At 43.4% G+C, this 12,963-nt stretch overlaps 1 protein-coding gene across 1 annotated transcript in view; it reads left to right on the forward strand.

Moving 5' to 3' along the window:
* Nucleotides 1–10,464, forward strand: part of LOC135714112 (uncharacterized) — a 30,207-nt gene extending 19,743 nt beyond the window's left edge. The window contains exon 8 of the mRNA XM_065237384.1: nt 10,274–10,464. Within this exon, the coding sequence (XP_065093456.1) occupies nt 10,274–10,464 (191 nt within the window). The remainder of the gene's footprint in view (nt 1–10,273) is intronic.
* The last annotated feature ends 2,499 nt before the right edge of the window (nt 10,465–12,963 follow it).

The following is a 12,963-nucleotide window of genomic DNA, read 5'->3' on the forward strand; positions in this document are numbered from 1 at the left end:
TATGGCTTTGAATTCTCATGTGATTTGATGTATCGCTTGATAGATTTTGATTTAAAAAGGATTTACCACTTCTCCGGGAATGCCCGGAACATGTCCGGATGTGGCTAACATGGTGCTGGTCACTCATCATGACTCTTATTCATCTTATTTTTGAATGCTCATGTGAATTGATTTATCGCATGGTGGGTTTGGCACGTTTGGCTCTGGTCTGATGAAGACCCATACTCACCGGAATATGTTCCGGCCATTGCTATGGAACCAGCGGAACAAATCCAGAAACATACAATAAAGTTCTATGGGACCAGGGTATCTTTCTGCTATTCAATACTGTGCTAAACTTATGCAGCATCGTCATGGAATTGTGACTTACTTGCAGTTATTTTTTCTCTTGGACGTTAAATGTAATCGCAAGTCAGTCCCACTCAGATGTTGGCCATAAAATAAAAATTTCATGAAATTTTATCCAATATTTTTTGGAAAATATAGATACATTCTATCACAGTGTACGTTAATTTTTAATTTGGTCCCTCTAAAATAAGTGTCAAACCAGAAATCTTGTAAAATCTTTGAACGCTGTTTTCTAATTTCCAGGTTTTTACAGATGGGACTGACTTGCAATTTCATATTGGAGACATTGAGTCAGCGCTTGAAAATTCATAGCAGAGAGAAAGTGGACGTGTCAGCACAGCAATAGCACCACAGCGGCTGCAAGCGGCAATTAAGTCACGAGTTTCACTATTTGGTCGATACCTGAATTTTCTGGTGTTACCATTGTTAAAGTAATCGTTAATCTACCTACAACATCGGTGTATACTCCTTTAGTATGGGTATTTCCAAAAGGAATAGATTTGACTGACCCAAGTTTCTTCAAGGCCAGCACAATAGATCTGGTCTTGGGAATGCTATACTTCTTCAGCTTATTCAAGACTGGACAGGAAATGTCATTGGGTTACGGTATTTCCATTCTAACGGACACGGTATTTGAATGGGTTGTGTCAGGAGAAGTTACTGAAACTTAATGATCAACAAGGGCGGTCTGTAATATGGCATTTTCAGACAATCTGGAAAAACTCGTCGAACAGTTTTGGACCAGCGAGGAAGTGGGACTTGCCAACAACCACTTTCCAGAGGAAATACGCTGCGAGGAGCAGTATGCACGTACAGTTCAAAATTCGAAACTAGGTCAAATGCGGAAGGTTGAGCTGATTGATGCTCTGAACGTGAGTAAGCGGTGCTATTTACCAGATACCATATACAAAAGTTGTTACGAGCATATGTGTCGTTATCTATTATATTTTGTTAGTCGTATTAATCCATCAATATCAAATAGTATTTGTGAACTACCTAAATAATTAATTACCACTAGAGATACATTTAAGAACATGGCTAGTGTATATTCACCCGATTCGAGTTCATGGTATTCATTTAGTTCACCAGTAACACGGATGCTCAAAGTAAAATTAAATGAGTTCCCCACACGTTTGCGATCGCTTTGATCATCTCTTATCAGCTTACAGGCGCTGTGTTGCTCGATCGTCGATTTAAAAATCGCGGTTAATCTGAGGATCTTCAAACTTAGTCTCGTTCCCTTTGAACTGATCCGTGGAAGAGGCAGGAGTGGCCCAAAGTAGTTCTCGCGCCGTGGCGTTGTCCTTAAGGTGACATGATACCTGTTAAGATTAGTATAGTATAGTATAGTAATTAATCAAAAATCCTTTCCATTAGCTTTTCGTAGCGTAGAAGTGAGAATTGTGTGCCATTGTCTCTGCTAGTGTGTTATCGTGTTGTGTTTTGGTGGATATTTCTGACCCCACCGTCAGCTTCAAAGTTCCCGGAGTACGCCGGCAGAGGGTTAAGCAAACATCAACAACGCACCTTAGTCAAGGCGATCGGCCATTTAACAGCTCAGCAGTTAGCAACACGTTTTTCCTCCCCCGTTGGTGACGACCAAAGGGATACCGACGCTCAGTGCTGTGTTCCTAAAATTTGAACTAAGTAGTCGCACCCAAAATAACGATCTTTAAAATGAGGTTTCAAATAGTGTATTATCCAGTTGATATGGTATGTTGCAAAATATTTGCACTTTATCGCTGCTGCACGATGATGCACAGTACTCTACAGGTGGTGAAAGTGGCACTTGCCACACAACGAAAATCACACTTCCTTGGACATCTACAGTCTACGTTTAGAAAGGTAAATAAATTTGGAACAACTGGGTTCATATCCGTACGAAAAAGAGAGGTTAAGTGCAGGTTATGCTTAGTAGAACGGAAATTAAATCAAAAAAACCCTATTACCAATTGGATTTACCAGATGATCAAGAACCGCTATCTATTCTCCACACCAAGCAGATATTTTGAAATTGAGTGTCCATAGATGCCCTCAAGGAGGAGTTATGACAACACTATTGTGGAATTTCGATGCAGCTACGCTGTTGAGAGAACAGCGGCTTTCTTACATATGGTTTAGTTGACGACTATATAATTCTGATAGTTGGTTAGTACATAAGCACTTTATCCATTAATTTCAGAACGCTCTTAGAGGAGTTAAACGTTGGTTTCACCATGTTGGTCATTTAGTTAATCCAAACAGAACATCTACTGTCTTAATTTTTGAGTTTTGTTTGGCTGTTAGACCGATGTGAGTAGTCAAGTTAAATTGAATTCAGAGTCAAAAAAGCATGCAGGGCCTTTGGCAACACACTTAGAAAAAAATATGTAAATTTAGGTGCTCTGAGACTGTTTTTTGTTTTGCTGCGTCGTTTTCGTTCTAGAGTAAATGTTATAATTTTACAATTTCATTTTTAAAAAGTGTTAATTTGAAAGTACAGAAGTGATGTTGAAAAGTGCATTAAGTGAAAATGTACAAATTCTTATCCGTTCCATGTGGTGTCGACTGTTCTAGACTACGCGTAGTTACGCTCAGCTAAGTTTATGTACCTTTTCGTTCCTCTGTCCTCGATAGGAAATATCCATCTAATTCAAGACGATCATTTCAAAACTTACTAATGGTGTATATTTGCATCGATAATGTATTGGAGCGGAGCTTATCATGTGTGAAAATAGCTTCGGAATGCTTGCGGTCTTAAAATGGGCTATTTTAGATGCGGTAGAGCTGTCACCTTCTAACTCCCGGGTTCAAGTTTCTTGCATTCATGAGAAATGATTGCAGGCAGATTTTATCCATAATGCCTGCCTTCCACTGCCAGACAGCGGAAGTTAGGCCAAGGGCGAATCTTCATTCTAATATACGATTCCACATTCTATTAATAACATTTACACATGAGAACCTCCTATAGATTGTGCATATGTTTAGGATCAACAAACATTTTCAGGCGCAAAGGAGCAACAGGATCGAGCTGATAACGTTTCTTAATTCCAAAATATGAAGACTGTATTGAATAATATGTTTAGGTAATGGGAAGCAAAAACGGACAGATAAACTACTTACAGCTTCTTTTTATTAAATGCTTGATATAACGATTGCCAGCAACGCCGGCTGGGCGCATCCTACGGCTTACTCTCCCTACTAACAAAAAACCACCCTTCCCGTGACACTTATGAGGGGTCGTAGAGTTCTCTGCATCTCTCTTAAGTAAGTGTCGGACTAACATTCCTCCCCTTTCCCCACCAGATGCAAGGACGTGGCCAGGACAGCTCTGGTCTGTTGGAGAGAGACACATCCTTTATCTAAGAGGTAGTAATTAATCACAAATTACTATCTAACAGCAACGGATGAAGGTGGGTCTCCATCTTAACAACAGTTTAGAGCTCGTACCACCTACGACATTGTGCAACCTGGTTTATGCTATGCTATGCTATTTAGGTGCTCTGAGACTGACATTTACGAGCGTCAATTTTGAAAGAAAATTGTAACCAACTGTTACAAATTGTTAGTATTTTTTATTTGTGCTTTTATTTTGTTTACAGTCACGTCTCTACAGTTAAGTGGTGTTGGATTAAATTTAGGGTTAGAAGTAGGGCTAGTAAATGTTAGTAAAAATGTTCCTAGTGTCTATTAAAAATGTTATAGTTTAGTAGAATTTGAATTTTGTACAAATTAAGTGGGGTGAATCGCATGCAAGCCAGTGGGTACAACAACTAAATGATAGAAGAGTAGACCAGCAGGCGAAGTGGGTCTAAATTAACAAAGGTGGTGATAACAAACCCCCCCCCCCCCCCCCCAACCTCTTAGATAGCAACAAAGATGCTACAACGGGGTTGAAGAGAATAGGGAGGAGCGACATTGCTCGAAAAGTTACAGGCGTTCCTGTGCACAAGAGCCATATTTTAAAGTGTCCTTCACATTGCTAAGTTAGTGGTATCCAGCAAAAAAGGGAGAAGACGGTGGATTCGTCAGGACCTTTTTGTATTGTGTTAATTCGACTGAAAGTCGCCATTTTGTCTGGCGAGAAGCTCGACCAGGTGCACACGATTCAGCGTAGTAGACCTCGGTTTGCTACGTCTAACCGCAAAGGACCAATCCATCCTCTGGGTCAGCCGCACGTAAGGAGCCTTTTCAAGTTCGGGGGCGAAACCCCTAAACGTAAAGGAGCCTTCCCCCTCTTGACACGGTTACTCTGGTATCGTCCTGGGCCGTGTCAATCTCTGCCAACGAGGGAGGACGCCTGAAAGGCTTACACAGTCACATACCATCGACAAACCCAGCCAAACCATCGTGTGGTTAAACAGTAATTACCCACTGTTTTGGGAATCAGCTTGCCAGCTCGTCGTCAGCAGCAGTAGCAGAAGCAGCAGCAACGAGCGCTCGCAGGACGCCAGAATAAGCAGTGGTACGTACCGAAGAACGAAGTTAATTTTATCCACACCCACAAACAGAAAAATAGACTACGTAACCCAATCCCACCAACATGTTGTTGCAACACACCAATTTGTTAAATAAAAACCCTAAAAGTCAAAGTAAATCTTTAAATCAATAAATTCACACTACACAGTATTTCTAGTCAGGTGACCGTACGCTGCACATTTTGTCCGCGAAGTTCCTCGTGATTACCAAGTAGCAATCCTGAGACCCAGCTCGAGGGGTCTCTTGCTACTGAACTTGCCGGGAAAAACGAACAGTTACAAAATAGAGTCATAACAGACGTGAAATTCAACTCAATCAAACGTACTTTTCGTCGAGTGACGAACTTTTACGTCTGATCCTTTGTGTCAAAGATGGATTACATCACGTGTAAAATTAGTTATTTCTAAGTGTGCACTGCAGAACGACCATTGGAAAAACCTGGGGACTAAAACTTAAGTACATAAAATGGATTTACACAACAGTTTTGCGACCAATATTGGCCTAGATGTTTTGCGAGGTGGCAGAAAGGAGGGGTAAGATCAGTTCAGACAAAATTGACCCATCTCCAACGGATGTACATCATGGCTTTGTCTAGAGCGTTCTCTACAACTCCAACTGCCACAATTGCAGCTTTATTCAATGTCCAAAATCTCTTCACAAACGATCGAAATCATTTCGAAAAGTACTGAATCACTTAATAATAATCGGAATCCCTTCTGAAATTATTGAATCACTGTAGAAATGTTCGGTGTCACTTTGGAAAGTACAAAATCACAACGAAAATATTTAAATCACTTCGGATAGCTCTGAACCACTTCAAAATCACTTCTAAAAGAACTGAATGATTCTGATTTTATTCGTCTTTGGAACTTTAAAAGGTACTGACTCACTTCAAAACAGTTCTTAATGACTTGATGAGTCAAAATTTATCGATTTTATTTCCCTGATCATGCATATCAGGGGCGCAAGTAATTTCAAATTTATTATTTTTCAATTTTTTTCTGAACATGACTTTTAAAGGCGCAGGTCATTTCAAATTTCAAGTTTTTTATTATTTTTTTGTCATCCTGAAAATGTGCGCAAGAGGCGCAAATCATTTCAAATTTAACATTTCTTAAAAGTTTCTCTGATCTTTTCTACCAGGGCCATTTAAAATTTAACATTTATTTTTTATATTTTCCTTTTCGTTTATTTCAAGGGCACTAGCCACTTCAAATGTTACAATTTTTGTCAATTCTTCCCTGAACATGTTTACCAAGGGCGCAAGCCATTTCAAATTTAGAGATTTTTCAATTTTTACCTGAACATGTGTATCAGAGACAGTCTTGTAAGCGGTCACGGTACTCGACACATTTTCTGTGATAATCGACTGCCTTTGCCTACGACACTTGCAAACCAAAGTATCATAGTACAGTACCAAACAAAAATGTCATATGATAGACTCTGTCATACGACACTGTCGCCGAAGACCGTCACGAATATATGTATTTTAGTTTTTTCTCATAATAAAAGCTGCTGATGTTTTGCTTGTGTGAACTCTGGAAATAGCAATGATGTCCTAGTAATAACATTTCTGATCATAAATGGTTTAATTTACACCAAATTGAGGAAATAGAACGAAATCACGCATGTCATATGATAGTTATTTGATACTTTTCTTTTTGCTCTAATGTTATTCTACCGTTTGTGTTGGGTGAGAGAGACGACGGTAGAGCATGACAGTACGAATAAAAACAGACTGGCGCGCATGACAACGCAGCGAGTGTCGTAAAAATCGTCAACAGTTTCAACCCCTGATCAGAGATTTGTGAATCGGGGGCGCAAGTGCAATGTATTTTAAGTATCTAACTTTTTCGGTAAGATATTGCTTTCATTAAAACGTCTATACTTTTTTTATTGGATTGATGATTTCACCTATTTTGGAAACTATTTTTTTTCGGTTTGGAGCTAAGTAGTTATCGACTACTTGCGACTACCCACAACCACAGCACTGCCGACGCTCGTACCACGTCGTGTAAGATCACGAGTCGGTGAATAAGTCGGCTCATTCGATGCACGTAGCACGCGTCTAGACTTCCTGCGGTCTCCGCCGTCGAACAACGCAGAAGTAGCAGAGTTCACCGCCACTCCGTTCGTTCATTCGTCGAACGAGCGGCGTCCATCACCAGCATCTGGTGAAACTGTCTTAAGAGGTATTCATGTTGCTGGGTTTTCGTTAGCTGATAATTTACTTGCTATTTTTTTTTCTGGGAAGGTTGGCTCCGAATCCAACCGAGCAACTCTCTAATTTCATACATTTTGGTCCGAGGGAAAACGAGACGGTTTACCTGTGATGAGAAACACCGTGCTAGTCAAACTTGTTACTGGCCGATAGTTGATCACACGCTCCTGGTAGTTACATTTTGGGGTTCGTTGCATGTTTTTGCTCTCGAACCATTTCAGTCAGCCAACTTTCTTCCCGTCCAAAATTTGGGAAAATCAGAGCCTTCCTCTGATAGGTCTCATATGGTCGAGCAGCCCTATTCCTGGTAAGTGGTCTCCTTTGGGAGTGGCGCTTAAACCACCTTTACTTAGAAAAACGGGAAGACTGCATGGCTGACCCGTTACAAAGTGAGGGTTGTCTTCGATGCCTCGAGCAAAACGTCGAGTGGGATCTCCCTCAACAATACACTACTGGTAGGGGCAGTCATCCAGCCAAATCTTCGTACAATAGTTCTCCGCAGTCGTACCCGTCAGGTGATGCTGGTAGCGAATGCAGCAGATTAATATGAACCCAACGGATTTTTCACAGCAAAGCACTTTATGGCGGTTAGCGACAAACGAAGAGGTTAGAAAGTACGAGCTTGCGACGGTGACGAATGGAACGAAACCAGCACCCTTTTTGGCAACTCGTACGCTAGATGAGCGGGAAAGAATACTGAGTGGTCAATTTACTGCGGTCACATCTGAATACCCGAGTAGCACATTTTCATCGCGAAAAGTTGAAGTATCTTGTTTACGACTACACTAAGTCGTATAGAAGCTACTACAACCGATTTGCAACAAGCGTGTTATTAGGGTAAGGTGAAATCGGATGACAATTCCGCACTGTCGATGTCTGTCTGACAACCTAAGTAACATTCCAAGCTTCATCAGGGTTTTAAAGCCTTCTAGAAGCCTAAATCATGGTCTACAGAACCCTCATAAAACCAAAATTTTAACTTAGGAAGCACGTCAGATGTAAATGTAATTATCTTCAAAATAAAAGTCTCCAAGTCAAACCTCCTTCCACGTAAATGTAGCTACTGCCCAGGAAATCACTTGTAAAACACATCTTCGGCACTCGCACCGGCGGTTGCTTTGTACCATGCGAAGGTGAAACAACGCGATTTGAAGATAAGAAACGTCTATCGATGTGATAAAACCGACACGTTCACCACCTACCACACATCATCATTCGAATTCGACGAAACAAGACATCCAAATGATCGTTTTAGGGAAATCGCGCACCAGCTAATCTCCTCCAAATGACACTTTGGGTTGAAAACTACAATTTTAATAGCCTTCTCAAACAACGTGCTGACAAGACTTGGCACACGCTTCACCGATCGTTCGAAATGCAGGCACTTCGTAGGCCTGAACACTATTGGATTGTGGGATTTAATTATTCATTCCACGATTTCCCTGCCCGGATTCAACGGCAGCAGCAGCAGCAAGACAGATTTATCAAACCGTTGACAGGGCAGCGTCGTTCGTGTGTGTGTGTGTTGTCACCCGATCGTGTCTCTACAAGACCGGGAGCCCTTCGTAAGGAAGCCACTGACGGCAGTGGAGCGATAAGCGATCGTACTCTAGTGCACTCCTTCTTTCTTTGTCCACCATTAGGGGGGATTAGGGGTTGGGTGCTGAAGAGTAAAAGGAATAGCTAATTAATTGAAGGGTGTTGGACAATATCGTAAAAATGCATGAGTGGCACGTTGGGCGATGGAACAGATAATGGGATTTATTTGAATCAACTAGGAAAGATTGGATCGTGGGACGTTTGGTTGTGATGGGAATTGTTTAACGGGTTCGAAAATTATGAGAAAATTGATACCGTAATTTACAAATTTCCTTCATATTTATCTCGTTGCGCGCAAAAGCCGATTGCAAAAGTTCACGTAAGTGTGATTGAATCATTATACAGCAGTTTAATCGGGACCTCGCACTCACTCATCCGAGGCGCCTTTCGATTTCTTGCTACGTCATCCTCACGTCACTTTGATTGTCAGGATCGGTCAATTAATCAGTGCAGTCGTCCATCCTTCCATCCACCGACCGACCGACCGGTGAGGTCCGAACGGTCAAAAATTGCCTTGTCGGGCTCCTTTTCCTCCTTATTTCAAATTACCTTGAATTTATAAAGCAAAATTAATGAACTGAAACGGATGATTGGCCGTTGTGATTGAGGCAATAACAAAAATGGATCATCAATTTTAAAGCCCTTTGTCCCATCACCAAACCGATCAACAAAGACACAAAGAGACGAGCACGGTTCCCAAAGGGGGGCGGAACACGCGTCCTGTCTAAATTAGACAAATTGCCCTGCGCCTACTGATTTAACTTGGCTGCCGCAGCCACCGACCGCGAATTAGACCTCTCCTCGCCGCAAACAAAGCAAGCCGGTAAATCACGTAATTTGTTCTCCCTTTCGGGTTCGCCAAAGACAATCTCCCTCGCAGAGGCGCAGTTCCCTGGCTTGCTCTGGTTGTGTCGTGTCGTGGTTCTTTTTATTATTACTGCTCCCATTCACTTTTGATTTCGCTCCTCGCAGACGGCTAGGTAGGCACCTACGTCAACGGTGGTGACGGGGTGGCGGGGCGGCTCTGCTTCTGTTTGTCCGTTTGTTTTGCTGAGTAAACTCTTGTCGTCCCTCCCACGTGTTCTGATTAGCAGGCAGCAGAAAATGACCGTAATTTTCTCCTTGTTTCTATCATCAGGCTGGCAGCAGCTTATTGATTGCTAGTCTTCAACTTGAACTTGGGACTTACGGTCGCTGAAATGCCACCGGGTTCCTGCGATCGAATCGGATTGTTGAGCTCTCCTCGCCTGCCCCCGCCCACCCAGCAGATCAGCAAGCCGATCTATCACTGCAAAGGCTGTATAAGGCAGCTTGAGAATGGAGCAGTAGGGTCGACAGCTGTGTGCTGTCTTAAACAATTACAGTTGAATCGACAATCAGTCACTGGCGTTAATACAGGTAGCGACAGGTGCTGTGAAATGGTAATTCAACCGTTGAAAGTTGTACTATCAGAACGAAATGGGTTGCAAGGATGCCTGAAATTGGAAATAATTTCTCTAAGTAGCGATTGATTTGCGGAAGGGATTTTTACGAAAATCAGAGATTCGGTATTAACCTATGAGCCATCTTTTGTTTTTCTGCTGCAATCTGATCATCGACTCAGTTCTCACTACGTTACGTATTCCTTTGGTTCATTTTCGCTTGCAGCACTCAACGCCTTCCACCAAGGTGATACCGATGGAAATCATTCCAGCAATGGCGAGATGGTTCTGTACGCACTCACAACTCCCATGGCCATCACCCTGAACGTTCTCTTCAACTTTCGGTTGGTTTTCAACGCTGTAATCCAGGCTGGTCCGCCATATCTAAGTATCGACGAAGATACACAACCCAAGTAACATTTAAAGTTTTACGGATAGTGGTCCGAGCCGTTGTCAGATGTGGGCCATGTTGCTGATGTAGATGTCGGACCGACTCAACCGGGTGGGAGTGTTCGGACTCAAGATATTGTACTGCGCTTCCTGCAGGTCGTTGTCCAGGATGGTTTTTTTTTTGTTTATTAAGGACATTTTACATCTCCGCGATGCATTCATGCCCGTTCGATTTGTTGTTTGGTGTATTGTGCAAGTGTTTTTGTTAGTGTAAGTGCTATAATTCTGTTGCTTCTCTCTTCTTTTCTTCTTTGCTTCACTTCATACTACTCTCCTACTTCGCTTTTCTTCACGAATTGCTTCATCTTTCTACCATCTTTACCTGTGTAATTTGCTATTATACAGTTCTTTTAATTTGTTATTCTAGTCTTCTACTTCGTGTTGCTTAATCTTTCTTTCACCTGTGCAATTTGTTATTCTAAAGTTCTTGTAATTTGTTATTCTAGAGCTTTTTGTGCAAATCCGGAAATTAAGCATTTGTGTTGTTCTTTCTTCCGTGTTGTCCAGAGCTTCACGTAGACTGGTGCTGATGTCATTTTCCCTTCTCTCTTCGTCGTATTTTCTGCACTCGAGAATGATGTGCTTTACATCCAACACCGTGCCACAATATTCACACACCGGTGGGGCTTCCTTCTTCAGAAGAAACGTGTGGGTTAGTCGCGTATGGCCGATTCTCAGACGTGTAAGCATACGCTGGTTGGCTGAACTTCCTCGTTCTGTCCATCTGTGCGTGTCGAATTTAACCTCCCTCAGCTTCGATTCTGTTGTGCTAAACCACTGCCTACTCCACTGACCACGTATCGCATGTTTCACCGCTTTTATCGCATCCTCGCTTGGAATCGGTACGTCGATGGCTGGTTGTCTTCTAGCCTCATTGGCTAGTCAGTCAGCTTCAGAGTTTTCCCCTGATGCCGGCGTGTCCAGGGATCCAGCAGAAACGGATGATTTTGCTTTGCACGATTCTCTCTACTTCCTGCACCCAAGGGTGCCGGGAAGTTCCAGCCTCCAAAGCCAGTAGGCAGCTTGCGGAGTCCGTGAGAATAACCAACTCATTTTGAACATTAGGGATGGTGGCGGCCATTTTAATAGCGTAGGCCTCCGCAGAGAAAACACTACATTCCTTCGGAAGACTGTAGGTCCTAGATAGCCCTTCGTTGAAGAATGCAGCTCCTACCGTGTCTTCACACTTGGAGCCGTCCGTGTAGACGATGGTTGAACTACGGAAGCGGGTCTCCAGTAATTGTCGAACAACTGGACGAACTTTCTCCGGTGGGTCTCCAGCGCGTATGCTTCTTTTCACATCCCACACTATCGTCAGTTTTCGTGCGTGCCACAAGCGATTGCTCTGCCTCACGAGTGAACCGACAGCAGGAAGCGTTGAACCGGTTAATTCTTGGAGGCGATTTGAAGCGCTTGTAATCAGAGGTAGGGTGCTGCTGTTTGGATTCTTTGCGAGCATTCGGATGGCAATGCGTACTGTGGTCGGTGCTGTTAGCAGTTCGAAGGGTAGAGTCCCAGCTTCGGCCATCACCGAGTTTATCGGGTTCGTCACGAATGCTCCGGAAGCGAAGCGAACCATTTTGTTGTAGGCAGGAGCGAGAGTCTGCAAGGTTGCTGGCCCTCCTCGACTAACAAGTCCAATCCCGTAGAGCAGCTTCGCAGTAACTATGGCTGACCCAACTTGCAGCAGAGAAGTCCGATTGCCACGTGGAAGTTTTGCACCGATCATCTGTAAAATCCGAGATTCGCATGCTTTCATACCATATTGCAGTGAGGTTTGAAGGTTAACGTTCGGTCCATGGCTACACCTAAAATCCTCAGCCGGTTGGTCTTCGGCACGGGAGTTCCCTCGATAGAGATATCCGGCACGGGATCCCGTCGTGCATTCGGACTGCAGTAGAAGACATGTGACTTTGTTGCCAACACAGTGAAACCAACGCTTTTCGTCCATTTGTTGATGGCTTTGACGGCGGCCTGTAGTTTTCGGTGTAAGCCTTCAGTTTTAGCACCTCGCACTGCTAAGAGGAAATCGTCCGCGTACAAAAGAATGAAGACTCCGTTTGGCACTACTCGGAAGATGGGCTGCATCGCGATGAGGAACAGCGTCACTGACAGGACAGAGCCCTGCGGAGCTCCGTTTTCCAACGGATACTGGCGAGACATATGCTCCCCCAACGGATACCTGAATCGTTCGCTCCGAGAGGAAGCTTCTCATCATGTTCAGCATCCAACCACGTATTCTCCATGACCTCAGAGTGCGGATTATGCCGCGCCGCCAGGTGGTGTCGTAAGCCTTCGACAGGTCCAGGGATGCTATCAGACAGTGCTCGTCTGTGCTTGGAAGCGTTCTCTCGAGCTCGGAAAAGTACGTGTCGGTGCCTCGCCCGGCACAGAAAGCGTGCTGTCGTTTGTCAAGTCGCCCGCTCGACTCTAGCTCGGTGATCAGTCGTCGATTTATGATGCGTT

This window comes from Ochlerotatus camptorhynchus, unplaced genomic scaffold (assembly GCF_037179485.1).
Source record: "Ochlerotatus camptorhynchus isolate MF236.1 unplaced genomic scaffold, CSIRO-AGI_Acam_v1.1 ptg000613l, whole genome shotgun sequence".
In the NCBI taxonomy this organism is placed as follows: Eukaryota; Metazoa; Arthropoda; class Insecta; order Diptera; family Culicidae; genus Ochlerotatus; species Ochlerotatus camptorhynchus.